Source organism: Dama dama, chromosome 19 (genome assembly GCF_033118175.1).
Source record: "Dama dama isolate Ldn47 chromosome 19, ASM3311817v1, whole genome shotgun sequence".
Lineage (NCBI taxonomy): Eukaryota > Metazoa > Chordata > Mammalia > Artiodactyla > Cervidae > Dama > Dama dama.
This window is the reverse complement of record NC_083699.1, coordinates 84,755,414-84,770,641: the sequence shown is the minus strand read 5'-3', so window position 1 is coordinate 84,770,641 and position 15,228 is coordinate 84,755,414. Positions and strand designations below refer to the sequence as shown.

General features: G+C 36.2%; 1 protein-coding gene across 2 annotated transcripts in view; it reads left to right on the top strand.

Annotated features, from left to right (window-relative positions):
- STAG1 (STAG1 cohesin complex component) overlaps positions 1 to 15,228 on the top strand; it is a 504,547-nt gene that overhangs the window by 417,286 nt on the left and 72,033 nt on the right. For both annotated transcript variants that reach the window (XM_061167656.1, XM_061167655.1), the window contains 2 exons: positions 1,788 to 1,905; positions 11,476 to 11,579. In XM_061167656.1, coding sequence (XP_061023639.1) covers positions 1,788 to 1,905; positions 11,476 to 11,579 — 222 coding nt within the window. The remainder of the gene's footprint in view (positions 1 to 1,787; positions 1,906 to 11,475; positions 11,580 to 15,228) is intronic.

The window sequence follows — 15,228 nt, the reverse complement described above, 5'->3', positions numbered from 1 at the left end:
TCCAGAATTCAGAACTAAAAGGGACAGGGAGGATATGTATAGAAGGTATAATCAGCCAAAAATATAATTGTGAACTTTTTATACCTATTCTATAGATATGGTTAAGTATATTAAGCATAAACTCAAGTTTACTCAGCATTTTTTTAAATTTTGGTGAAACAGTTTACCATTTTAGCTACTAGTAAGTGTACTTGTTCATCGGCATTAAGTACATTCACATGGATGTCTAGGTGGCACTACCCTCAATCACTAGAACTTTTTCAAAATCTTCCCTATATTGAAACTCTATACCCACTAAATAGTAACTCCATTTCACCATAGGCTTAGTAGCCTATTTAAAAAAAAACTATTGTTTTTTCTATTTTCTGCTGCTAATTTTCATTTTTGATACCAGGTTGTGCACTGTACTTGTGCCTGTCACTGTTGGAATGATGTTACTGATGGTCTAGGGATGTTTTCCTAGGATATGTGATTTAGAAAGTTTGACTATATCTGGCTGCAAACCTTTGCCCATCGTCTTTCTGAACAGAGATGCTAATCAGTATTATCTACTCTGGCTTTGACAAAAAACTTGGGAAACTAGATGTTGAGTGTGCATGAGTGTGTACATAGTTTCCTGAGGCATTTCAGAAAACAGAATGTGAGATTTAAAATGCAATGGAAATGAAGTATAGAATTCAAGAGTTAAAATGAGGCAGAGCTTTAAATAGGTCATCAAAATTTACATAGAAGTTAAGAATAATGATAGAATTAGGAATAAAGAAGAAAAGCAACTCACCTGCAAAATGTACCAAAATACCAGTAGATAACCAATAGGTCTACTAAGGTGACTTTCACATTTTCAGACCCCTCCTCATAATGTAAAACTATTTTCTCTCACAAATACAAGAACATATGACTGATATATAAAATAGTACTTAACATTCTATGTGCTATACACTCTTTTTTACTGTTTCCTTTTTTTAAAACTTTGATCTCAACACATTAAATTATATTAACTGCCAGTGAATGGGTTGCAATCCTAAAGTTTGAGAAATGTGGATCTTGAAAGTGGTTGTCATGAGACTCAAAGGTAGTAGAACTTTCATACAAGGATAGAGAAGTTAATTTTAAGTAGCAGAAACTAGAACATGGCCAACACCTCTACTTACCTTTTCTAAAGAACTTTTCTAAAGAGATTAATGTTCTTTACAGTTTAGTGACTGACAAGCAGAAAAAAGTTGAGCGTGAAATGTTTGATGAGGAACTTGAGAGCATTTGTCTACTGTGGGAACAAGGATTCCAAAGAAAATAGTCAAGTAATAAGCAGCAAAAAGTGAAGGTGTGGTCCAATGACAGATTCATTGAATTAAGTGGAAATTAAGTAAGACTGGTACCAATGTTTCAAATGAAATTATGGGAGAAAGTAATTGATTTTTTTTTTTAAAGGTTGTTATAGAGAGAGACAAACCAAAAGTAATGAATAGTGTCATAAATCCAAGTGTAATTTCAGGAATTCTGTTAACTAGTTGTCCTCTCAGTTTACTTATTAAAGATCATGCCGTTGAACTAGGAGATCCTTAACCTTACTATTATTTTAAGAAATTGATTGAGTCTATATATTGTATCCCCATTGTCAGTAGTAGAAAGCAAGTGTGTGTGTATGTGTGTGTGTATTCTCTCAAGTGGCTCTTGAAAGCATTGTCAACAGCTTTAATTATAAACAAAATGACTGAATAACTCAATATATTAATAGTAGTTTCTTCATTAAGTGTTCTTCAGTCACATTTGATTTGTTTTTTTTTTAGTTACATGAACATGCCGCCTACTTGGTGGACAGTTTGTGGGAGAGCTCTCAAGAACTGTTGAAAGACTGGGAGTGTATGACAGAATTGCTATTAGAAGAACCTGTTCAAGGAGAGGAAGGTACAGTATTTTGATAAGTTGATTTACATATTGTTTTGGGTTCATACTAATAATCATACCATCCTGTATAGATGACTTCTTAAAAATGAGTATATGCAAGTATACTGTGTATCTTTTTTGCAAAGAGAATAGTTTGTTTCCTGTAACAAGCAAAGGTGTCTTAATAGTATCTAACATCTTTCTATATTAGGACTACAACCATGCATGTCCCACAAGTTTTTAAAACCCTATTAACGTCATGGAGCATCCAAGAAGGTTTTCTTTATGCTTATTTGAGATACAAAATACTGACGTACTTAATATAAAAAGGAAAAAAAAATGGTTCATCCAGAGTCTTTTTGTTGTATATAAGTACTTGGCCTTTCACATACAAGGTTTAATTAGACTACAATCATCCCATCTTTTGCTATATATTTTTTTAACATTAAAATCAGGAAACCAACAATAAAGTCACTTACTTAGCTCTTCAAGAAACAGGGAGGGAACTTCCCTGGTGGTCCAGTGGCTAAGACTCCACACTCCCAGTGCAGGAGGCCTGGGTTTGATCCCTCATAGGGGAACAAGACCTCATATGCTGCACCTAAGAGTTCACATGCTGCAACTGAGACCCAGCACAGCCAAATAAATAAATATTAAGAAAAAGAAGAAATACAGAGAAATAATTCCTATACTGGTAATTTCTGAAGTATGCATCTTAATGTTACACTTTGTATAATAACATGAACAGCAGACTGGATATGTATACTTAATAAAACATTCATAGCAATGACTCTTCTGTATAGCTTGTTTTTCAGTCTAGCCCAGAATATTGTTGTTTCGTCGATAAGTCATATCTGACTCTTCGCAACCCTCTGAACCACAGCACACCAGACTTCCCTGTCCTTCATCTCCTGAAGTTTGCTCAAACTCATGTCATTCAGTTGGTGATGCTGTATAACCATCTCATCCTCTGTCACCCCCTTCTCCTCCTGCCCTCAATCTTTCCCAGCATCAGGGTCTTTTCCAGTGAGTCCACTCATTGAATCAGGTGGCCAAAATGTTGGAGCTTCAGTTTCAGCTTTAGTCCTTCCAATGAATATTCAGGAATGATTTCCTTTAGGATTGACTGGTTTGCTCTCCCTGCTGTCCAGGGGACTCTCAAGAGTCTTCTCCAGCACCACAATTCAACAGCATCAATTCTTCAGCACTCAGCCTTTATGGTCCAACTCTCACATCCTTACATGACTACCGGAAAAACCATAGCTTTGACTAGACAGCCCTTTGTCAGCAAACTGATGTCTCTGCTTTTTAATACACTGTCTAGGTTTGTCATAGCTTTTCTTCCAAGAATCAAGCGTCTTATGATTTCATGGCTGCAGCCACAATCTGCACTGATTTTGGAGCCCAAGAAAATAAAGTCTGTCACTGTTTCCATTGTTTCCCCATCTATTTGTCATGAAGTGATGGGACTGGTTGCCATGATCTTAGTTTTTTGAATGTTGAGTTTTAAGTCAGCTTTTTCACTCTCCTCTTTCACTATCATTAAGAGGCTCTTTAGTTCCTCTTCACTTTCTACCAGAAGGTTGGTGATATCTGGATATCTAAGGTTATTGATATTTCTCCCGACAATCTTGATTCCAGCTTCTGTTTCATCCAGCCCAGCATTTCTCATGATGTACTCTGCATGTAAGTTAAATAAGCAGGGTGACAATACACAGCCTTGATGTGCTCCTTTCCTAATTTGAAACTAGTCTGTTGTTCCATGTCCGATTCTAACTGTTGCTTCTTGGCCTGCAAACAGGTTTCCAAGGAGGCAGGTAAGGTGGTCTGGTTATCCCCATCTCTTTAAGAATTTTCCAGTTTGTTGTGATCCACATAGTCAAAGGGTTTAGCATGGTCAGTGAAGCAGAAGTAAATGTTTTTCTGGAATTCCCTTGCTTTTTCTGTGATTCAGCGGATGTTGGATACTTCACCTCTTGCATTTCTTTTTATTTGGGATGGTTTTGGTCACGGCCTCCTGTACAGTGTTACAGACCTCTGTCCGTAGTTCTTCAGGCACTCTGCCTACCAGGTCTAATCATTTGACTCTATTTGTTACCTACGCTATATAATAATAATAGATTTGATTTAAGTCATACCTGAATGGCCTAGTGGTTTCCCCCACAATGGTAGTTTAAAAAATGACTACTCATGTAATCTATATGAATTCCTAGAATGGACATAATAACTTGATGTAAGTGAGACTTGTAATGAACTTTAGAATTGAAAGAAACAGATTCAGATAATCTAACTATCCTTTGTTACTTATATCGTCTTTTTTCTATTCCTTAGATTACTTTTCTTTAAAACATAGATTCTTTTTCTTATTTTCTTAAATACCTGTTGTGAGGATTGAATGAAATAGTTTACTATTGATTCTCTATTCTTTTCTTTCCTACTTTTCTGTGTGTTTCAGCTCTGGTATGTAAGAGCAGAATTAGCCATTACCTGCAATAGATTACCTATGCTTAATAGTGACCATCCCTTAATGTTCTTTCCAAGCAGTAATGCTAATTCTTAACCACCAGACCACCAGGGAAGTCCTTGGTATTGTTAACTTTTTACTGTTATTTAAATGTATAAAACATGTCTTTCAGAAAATAATTACCATGACTGTTAGTCATCAAGGTGTTCTAGATGGATCTGCCTTCTTAAAATAACTATATATTATTATTAGATTTTCTTTGTGGTTTAAATTTAGTTGACATTGGATTTAACTTTCAGCCAGTTGGCTTGGTTTGGTTTGATTTGGTTTGATTTTAACTAGAAAAGCAGATTGTAAAATGGGGGGAAACTTTTAAATCAACCACAGTTTTAGGATATGGTTGAATCTGGAAAGGCAAGGCTGGAGAATTTATTCATAACAACTGCAGAACTATTATGAAATCCTGATTCAACCTTTTTTCATACATTTGTCCATATGCATGCTGTACCACATATAAGCTTTGGTATGGAATGACAGCCAAATCAATATTCTGAGCTGCTGTTTTGCTGTATTTTATATAATAAAATGCCATAGTAACTTATTTCTTTAAGACTAATTAGAAGTTGATCTGTACTTTAGGTAAGTGAAGTTTGATAGATATTCTAGTGGGTGGAAGTCTAGTTAGCAGTTGCAAATATAGGACTAAAATTTTTTCAAAACAGTTATCAAAGACTACCAATAGAAATTTAAATCATAACTGCTATATGTCCAAACAAAATTGTCAGTCAAAAAGATAAATGCACCCCTGAGTGCATAGCAACACTGTTTACAGTAGCCAAGATGTGGAAACAACCTTAATGTTCATCAACAGATGAATGGATGAAAAAGATGTGGTGCATATGTACAATGAAATACTACTCAGCCATAAAAAAGAATGAATGTCATTTGCAGCTACATGGACGGACCTAGAGATTCTCATACTGTGCGAAGTAAGTCAGAAAGAGGAAAATAAATACCACATGATACCACTTATATGTGGAATCTAAAATATGATACACATGAACTTATCTATGAAACAGAAATGGACTCGCAGACAGAGAACAGCCTTGTGGTTGCTGATTGGGCAAGGGGTTGAATTGGGCATTTGGGACTAGCAGATGCAGACTACTGTATAAAGGTGGCGTCACTCAGTCGTGTCCAACTCCTTGTGACCCGTGGACTGTAGCCCACCAGGCTCCTCCATCCATGGGATTTTCCAGGCAAGAATACAGGAGTGGGTTGCCGTTTCCTTCTCCAGGGGATCTTCCCGACCCAGGGATCAAACTCTGGTCTTCTGCATTGCAGGCAGACTCTTTACCGCCTGAGCCACCAGGGAATCCTAACTGTATATAGAATGGATAAACAACAAGATTGTATTGTATAGCACAGGGAACTGTTAATGTATTCAATAGCCTATAATAAACCATAATGGGAAAGAAAAATAATAAATAAATTACAACTTCTATAAGACTACTTTGCAGTGTTTTTAAGAGATGGTTGTGGGGATATATGTGTATTCTACAGCAAAATCAAATTGCTGGTTAAATTTTTAGTGTAATGTGAAGGTCTGGATAACAGGTAATCAGGCAAAAACAGGACCATAACTAAGTTATTTAACTTCTCTGGGTCTTAGCTTCTTCATTTATTAAGAAAAGTTTTGTTGATTAGATAAACTTCTGTGGTTTGTTTAAGGTTAGAATTCTGTGATCCAGTTGAGGCTGACGTAATGTGGATAAGTGGAATTCTTCAGGTCAGGAGTCATTAATTCAGTTATAATGTGAACATATTTGTTGACCACCTTTTATGTACTGTTATACTAAGCATTGCGAGTGTAGTCTTAAGCAGGGACAGCTCACTGCCCATATGGAGCTTACATTTCAAGTGGGGATGGTAGACCAAAACGAAGTGGTCAGAATAATTTCAAAAGTTAGTAAATACCTGTGATAGGTGATAACAATAAGAAGGTGTCCATCCTTAGATTGAATCTCAAAAGGAGATTCAATCAAAAGGAGATTCTAAGGATGCCATCCATGAGTCAGGAATCTAGAGGATATGGGGGTTAACCTTTAGAAAAAAACAGCTGTCTGGATAGAGGAAATGGTAATTGCAGAGTGTCTGTAGCATGAATGATATTGTTATATTCCAGAAGCCACAATAGCTGGAGCACTGTGGGTCAGTGGCCCTAGATGAGGTAGAGGCAGAGGCCTGATGATGTAGAATATTTAAGTTCATAAGTGGATTTATCATTATTTATTTATTTTAGTTTATTGTAAGTGTAATAGGAAGCCACTGAAAGATTTTAAACAGGGAAGTGATGTGACCGCATTCGTATTTTAAGAAAAATGCTTTTTGTCAACCTTTTTGGAATAGGCAGAAGATAAGTTAGATAACTGTTGCAGTGGTCTCTATGGGAAGTGACAATAAAAGTACAAAAGATGAAGATAAATTATAGAAATAAAAAGCCCATGTGAGTTATTAAAATTGTGGATAGGAAGAGGACAAAGGCAAGAAGAGCAAGAGTGAGAGCAAGCTATATAAAAAGGATGGTAAGAGATAACTGTACACTATAGAAGGCCCAGTAAAGAGGGTGTTCAAGAGAGCTATGGTTAATAATATCAAATATTGCAGAGGAAGAGAAAAAGGACTGTGCAAAGACCATCGGCTTTAAGTGAAGATTTAGGTCATCAGTGACTTTTTCGTGTTTCTCTTCAGTGGTATAAAGGAGAAAAGCCAGAGTTTAAGGTGCGAAGACTGAAATCAGTAATGAGGAAATTGAGATGATGCGTAAAGAGGTTTCTGAAAACTTAAAAAGTTGTGTAGTTATTTGATAATTCATAGAGCAAACAGCACCCATTCCTTTCTGCCATGTGGCTATTTGGCTCTCAACTGTGTCTTAAGGCTTGCTTGTTTTCACTTTTAAATTTCAATTGTTTTGAGTTTGCCATATCAAAATGGATAGTTTCAAATTATACACTACTAAAGCTGATGGCGTTAGACACTGTATAAGGTTGAGTTATTCTCCAACACTAATCTATAGATTTTAGTTTATAATAGAAGAGTATTTCTATATTTGATAAGGTTTTCTTTGTCTTCACTTTCCACAGAACTAGATTTTTTTTCGTAAATAATAGAAAATGCATTTATTGGGTTGGCCAGAGGGTTCATTCAGGTTTTTCTGTAACATCTTATAGAGAAACCCAAATGAACTTTTTGGCTGACCCAGCAGTTCATAGTCTAGTCATTCCTTTATCCCCAGCCTAATGTGAAAAAATAAGAAATTCTAGAATCATAAAGTAGAAACTTTGATTGTTTTATTGCATGGGAAGTTTTTTCATATTATTAAGCATTGAATCAGAGAGTATAAATGGAAAGCTGAAGCTGTTTCTGTAGTTTTACTAAGACAAGCTAAAGTTCATGTGTTTTTCCTATCAATTAAAGTGTTAAAAATGATTGAATTAAGATGTACATACATACTCCTGTTCGGGATGATTTTGGTACAGAATAAGGGATAAGATGTAACGTCTTTGCTTGCCTTTTCATTAGTGTTGGCCCAGTTTATTTTGAAATAATCAATATAGACATCTCCGCTTCCAAAGCTTAGTATTTTTTCCTTATGCCTAGTTCTGTCTCTATAATCCCCATATCTGTCGGTATTTTTTTTAAATTTGTCTTTAGCATAAATAAGTATACAGAGAAAAGAACACGAGGGAGGAGACAAAGATAAACTATTCAAATTAGTTTCAAAATGTTTTTAAATATATATATAGGAATGAATTCAATAAGGAAAGTATAAGAAAGTATAAGAAAATCATAATGCTTCATTAAATAATGTCAAATATGATCTTATAAATGAAGAGTTATATCATGTTCCTGGCTGGAAAGATGATTAAAATGTCAGTTCTTCCCAACATAATCTATTATTTTCTTAAAAATACCAGTTCAAATTCCAGTGCATTTGAGAGAAGTCTGAAAGGTGAGGTGAGAAAATAAACTAAGCATAATGATTTTAAAATTTACATAGACTGAGTAAAGTAAGTAAGTCCAACAAGGAAGACAAATATTATATGATATTAGGTATATGTGGGATAGTTTTTTTAAAGGGTACAAATGAGCAATCTGCAAAACAGAAATAGAGTTACAGATGCAGAAAACAAACATGGTTACCAGAAAGTTGAGGCAAATAGATTGGAAGATTGGGATTGACATATACACACCGCTATATATAAAGTAGATAACTAATAATGGCCTACTGTATAGCACAGGAAACTACTTAGTACTCTTTTTTTTTTTAATTTTTTTTATTAGTTGGAGGCTAATTACTTCACAACATTTCAGTGGGTTTTGTCATACATTGATATGAATCAGCCATAGAGTTACACGTATGCCCATCCCGATCCCCCCTCCCACCTCCCTCTCCACCCGATTCCTCTGGGTCTTCCCAGTGCACCAGGCCCGAGCACTTGTCTCATGCATCCCACCTGGGCTGGTGATCTGTTTCACCATAGATAGTATACATGCTGTTCTTTTGAAACATCCCACCCTCACCTTCTCCCACAGAGTTCAAAAGTCTGTTCTGTACTTCTGTGTCTCTTTTTGTTTTGCGTATAGGGTTATCGTTACCATCTTTCTAAATTCCATATATATGTGTTAGTATGCTGTAATATTCTTTATCTTTCTGGCTTACTTCACTCTGTATAATGGGCTCCAGTTTCATCCATCTCATTAGAACTGGTTCAAATGAATTCTTTTTAATGGCTGAGTAATATTCCATGGTGTATATGTACCACAGCTTCCTTATCCATTCATCTGCTGAAACTTAGTACTCTTTAGTGGCCTATATGAGAGAGGAATCTAAAAAAGAGTGGAGCTATATATATATATATATATATATTTGGCTCACTTTGCTGTACACCTGAATTAACACAACACTGTAAATCAACTATACTCCAATAAAAATTAAAAATTAAAGTTAATGCAGAATTTCACGCATATGTTATAAAGACAGTATAGCATAGTGCTTAAGAGCATAGACCTTGAAGTCAGACTGCCTGGGTTCATATCTTGGGTCTACTACTGATTGAGTGCTTTGAAAAGTTATTTATAACTGTGCCCTGCATATAGAAAATACTTAATAAATTGTTTGCTACTAGCTTTATAGAAATTAGAAATTTTTTAGGAAAAGGATTAGATAAGGGGAATTTGTTCAACTAGATATTGAAATTAGTTGAATTAAATTACACATTAAGGTATATTATAACATTATAAAGTTGCTATAATCACAACAGTATGGCTTTATAACACTGAAACTAAAGAATCCAGAAATATTAATAGATCAAAGTATATAGGAGCATCTGCTGCTAAGTCACTTCAGTCGTGTCCAACTCTGTGCGACCCCATAGACGGCAGCCCACTAGGCTCCCGGGTCCCTGGGATTCTCCAGGCAAGAACACTGGAGCGGGTTGCCATTTCCTTCTCCAATGCATGAAAGTGAAAAGTGAAAGTGAAGTCGCTCAGTCATGTCCGACTCTTCGCAACCCCATGGACTGTAGCCTACCAGGCTCCTCCATCCATGGGATTTTCCAGGCAAGAGTACTGGAGTGGGGTGCCATTGCCTTCTCCGATAGGAGCATCTAAAACATGTTAAAAGGTGACGTTCCAAATAAACCAAGGAAAGCTGGTTTTCTTTATCAATGGTGGGGGCATCATTGAGGGCTCATCTGGTGGGAGTAAACAGACCCTTACCTGGTATTAATACTATCAGCAGAATAAATTTCAGATAGATAAGAGAGGTAAAAGCAAGCAAGAGAGACAGAGAAGAAAATATACTTCTTTAATCTCTGGGAGAAATGAGCTCTTTGAAAGCAATGCAAGAAACCTAAAAGACTTTTATTTTAATCTATATGAGATGATAGATAATTAGCTAAACTTACTGTGGTAATCATTTCACAATGTAGGTAAATTAAATCATTGTGTGGTACAACTTAAACCTGTATGGTATTGTATGTCAGTTATCTCTCAAAAAAATAAATAAATAAAAATCCTGAAAAGCAAAGAGAGAAATCTGAAAGTCATAAAACAAATCAGTATAGATATGACTCTGCAGAAGTTAACTATTTCTGACAAAAGATACCATAAGGGGTCTAAAACCAAAAGCACAAACTGTGAGAAAATATTTGCATCATTTAAGACAAAGTTAATGCTACTAATATATAAGAATCCAAGAAAGGTGTATAACAATAGAAAAATTAGCAGAGAATAAACAGAAAAGTCTCCAAAAATGTTTTTTAGCTAATAAACAAGAAAATGCACTCCACTAATTATGCAGGAGCAGAATAAGAAATACCACTTTCAGTGATTGGATTGGCAAAAATTAAAGGAACTTATAGCGTTCAGTGTTGGCAGGGATAAGAGGAATCAAACATTATCATCATTGCAGTTGGAGGTGTGGATTGCAGTAAGTAACATTATTGATTTGTCAGTACCAAGATTTTAACCTTTGACTCATTACTCCCTCTCTTGACATTTATTCTGCAGAAATAGAAGTGTTAGTTACATAAATTTGTGTATATTTATGATACTTGTTATTGAATTTTTTATAAATGTGACAAGAATTTGGGGAAAATTTGAGTGAATGTTAGTAGAGAAGGTTGAATAAACTGTGGAACACAAATTATGTAATAACTTGTAATTATTTAAGGTAATTGTTCATATGTGTCATGTGACTTGAAAGATACTCAAAATCTATTGTTAATTTTGTTTTTTACTAAAAAAAGAAAAAGATATGTAAACTTTGAAATGATATAGAAGAAATTTTGGCATTGTCCAATTCAGAAGTATGATATTACAAGAGATTAGGTATTAGAAGAAACCAGAGGTTACCCTCTTTTTCTTTACTTTGTATACCTCTTTCTTATTTGACTTATGACAGATACATATTATTGAAAAGATAAAAGGACAAAGAATAGGACTTAACGTTAGTCTTTAAGTAATAGGTTGCAGGTTTTTTTTTTTTTATAATTGTGTGCATTTTTGATATGTGGCTATTATAAAACTATCTACTTATGCTAATGTGTTTTGTTTGACTTTAGCAATGTCCGACCGTCAGGAGAGTGCTCTTATAGAGCTAATGGTTTGTACAATTCGTCAAGCTGCTGAGGCACATCCTCCAGTGGGAAGGGGTACCGGCAAGAGAGTAAGTTATATTAGTGAGAAATCTTAAAAAAAAAAAAAAAAGTTAACGACTTATCTGTTTCACATATTTGAATATTTACTGACGTATGTATTCCTAAAAACATGAAATTTTTGTAAATGATACATGCTTGTGGTAGTTCATCTTATATCCTGTCTACTCATTTCCCAAAAGTAGATTCTTTTCATCCATGCTGCTTGCTATAGCACCTGTGCCTGCTTCTAGTTCAGTATCCTAAGAATTTTCACATTCATATTTGTTTAAAGTACAGAAAGGCTCTGAAGGTAAACTATCTAGTTTTGTAAACTCTTCCGTTTAGCATCTATGTAATCTTTGGACAATTGACCATTTTCTTTGTTAATGTGCTTACCCATAGTATGAGACTAATAATATAGGTGCTATTGCTGATAGCTTACAGTGAACGATGAGGGATTCGTGATCTCTGAGGGATTCGTGATCTCTGAGGAAGATTTAGCTTCAGGACCAGGGACCAGGCTTGATCACTCGAGCTTTTGTGTAGCAGAGTTTTATTAAAATGGAAAAGGACAGAGAAAGCTTTTGACATAGACATCAGAAGGAGGATGGAGAGTGCCCCCCTCACTAATCTTATCAAGGCCTTATATACTTTTACCAGACCCACTCCCACAACAGACATCTTAAATTAACAGGATTAGAACTAACAACTGAAAGGTCTCCGGAGATCCACTCCTACAACATACATCTTAAGATAACAAGATTAGTCAGAAGGTTCTTGTTAAGGAGAAATATGTCCTTGTTAAGGAGAAGCAAGATACATTGTTATATTGACTAAGGCAAAGCAATGTAGAAAAAATTTGTCCTTTTCTCCTCCTTGAGAGCCCCAGACCCCTTCCTCCTTGAGGACCCCAGATTCCTTATCAACCTACCTAAGGATTAGATCTTTCATTGTTATTCCAGATGAATTGAGATGATCACAGATGGGAAGACTAGCTCTGGTAGTGTGAAGAAGTAGGCAATTTCCCTTCCTCCCATCCCCCCCCCCACCCCAAAAAGGAATGAAACTGGAAAAATTATGAAAACTCATATCAGGGCTCTGGAAATTCACCACAGATTTTTTTAAAAAATAAATAAATTGAGAAGTATTTCTAGGCATATCTTAGAGATATTGTAGGTTGAGTTCCAGACCACTACAGTAAAGCAAATATTGCAGTAAAGCTAGGCACGTGAATTTTTTCTTTTCTCAATGCATACAAAAGTTATATTTACACTATACAATAGTCTATTAAGTGTACAATGCCTTAGGCCTATAAAAATGATGTACATACCATAATTTAAAAATACTTTATTGCTTAAAGAAAAACACAATCACCTGAGCCTTCAGAAAATTAGAGTCTTTTGGCAATTTCTTAAAGTTAAGACAATGAAGTTTACCTCATTGATGGACTTTTCCTTTTGAAAACTGGTTCTCAGTAGCATGTAATGCTGTCTGATAGCATTTGACCCACAGTAGAAGTCTTTCAGAATTGGAGTCAGTCCTCTCAAACCCTGCCACTGCTTTATCAACTAAGTATGTGTCATATTCTAAATACTTTATTGTCATTTCAACAGTCATCACAACATTTTCACCATGAGTATATTACATCTCTAGGAACCACTTTCTCTGCTCACCCATAAGAAGTAACTCCTCATCTGTTAAAGTGTTTGTCATGAGGTTTATACATATTCAGACTCCACTTTGAATTCTTTTCTTGTTATTTCCAGCACATCTGTAGTTCCTTGCTCCACAAAACCCCTTGTACTTCTCAAAGTCATTCATAAGAGCTGAAATCAACTTCTTCAAAAATTCTGTTAATGTTGATATTTTGACCTCTGCTTGAATCATGAATATTTTTAGTGCCATCTAGAATGCTGAATACTTTTCAAAAAGTTTCCAATGGACTTTGCTCAGATTCATCAGCGGAATCACTGTCTATGGCAGCTATAGCCTTACAAAACTTTTCTTAACTAGTAAAACTTGAAAGTCAAAATTACTCCTTGATCCGTGGGGCTGCAAAATGAATATTGTGTTAGGCGGCATGAAAACAACATTATTCTCTTTGTGCATCTCCGTCAGAGCTCTTCAGCGACCAGATGCATCGTCAGTGAGCAGTCATATTTTGAAAGGGATCTTTTTTTTGAGCTGTAGATCTCAACAGTGGGCTTAAAATACTTGGCAAACCACCAGCTCCGGGAGTTGGTGATGGACAGGGAAGCCTGGCATGCTGCAGCCCATGGAGCAAAGAGTCAGACACCACTGAGCAACAGAACTGAACTGAAACCACACTGTAAACAGATGTGCTATCACCCACACTTGGTTGCCGCATTGATAGAGTATAGGCAGGGTAGATTTAGCATAATTCAAGGGGCCCTTGATCCATGGGGCTGCAAAATGAATATTGTGTTAGACAGCTCATAGCTCAGTTGGTAAAGAGTCTACCTCCAGTGCAGAAGACCTGGGTTCAGTTCCTGGGTTGGGCAGGTCCCTTGGAGAAGGAAATGGCAACCCAGTCCAGTATTCTTGCCTAGAGAATCCCATGGACAGAGGATCCTAACAAGCTACAGTCCATGGGGTCGCAAGAGTCAGACATGACTAAACCACCACCACCAAGGGACTCTAGGACTCTCAGAAAGGCAAATGAACATTGGCTTCAGCTTAAAGTCACCAGCTGTATAACTGTGAAAATCCTAGGTGGCAACTTCTTTTAATATCATGCTATTTTATCTACACTGCAAATCTTTTTGTTTAGCATAGACACCTTCATTACTTGTTTTAGCTAGATCTAGATAACTTGCTGCAGCTTCTACATCAGTACTTGCTGCTTCACCTTGAGGTCTTTTTTTTTTTTTCTTTTTTATTAGTTGGAGGCTAATTACTTCACAACATTTCAGTGGGTTTTGTCATACATTGATATGAATCAGCCATAGAGTTACACGTATTCCCCATCCCGATCCCCCCTCCCATCTCCCTTTCCACCTGATTCCTCTGGGTCTTCCCAGTGCACCAGGCCCGAGCACTTGTCTCATGCATCCCATCTGGGCTGGTGATCTGTTTCACCATAGATAATATACATGCTGTTCTTTCGAAACATCCCACCCTCACCTTCTCCCACAGAGTTCAAAAGTCTGTTCTGTATTTCTGTGTCTCTTTTTCTGTTTTGCATATAGGGTTATTGTTACCATCTTTCTAAATTCCATATATATGTGTTAGTATGCTGTAATGTTCTTTATCTTTCTGGCATACTTCACTCTGTATAATGGGCTCCAGTATCATCCATCTCATTAGGACTGATTCAAATGACTCCTTTTTAACGGCTGAGTAATATTCCGAAAATAAATGACCCAATCAAAAAATGGGCCAAAGAACTAAACAGACATTTCTCCAAAGAAGACATACAGATGGCTAACAAACACATGAAAAGATGCTCCACATCACTCATTATTAGAGAAATGCAAATCAAAACCACAATGAGGTACCATTACACGCCAGTCAGGATGGCTGCTATCCAAAAGTCTACAAGCAATAAATGCTGGAGAGTGCCAGGCCTGCCGGCTAGATGAACAGGTCAAGGACGCAATCACCACAGCACCTGAGAAATAAAAGACTAGGAAAGATGGGGTTGAGAGGGACGGAGTC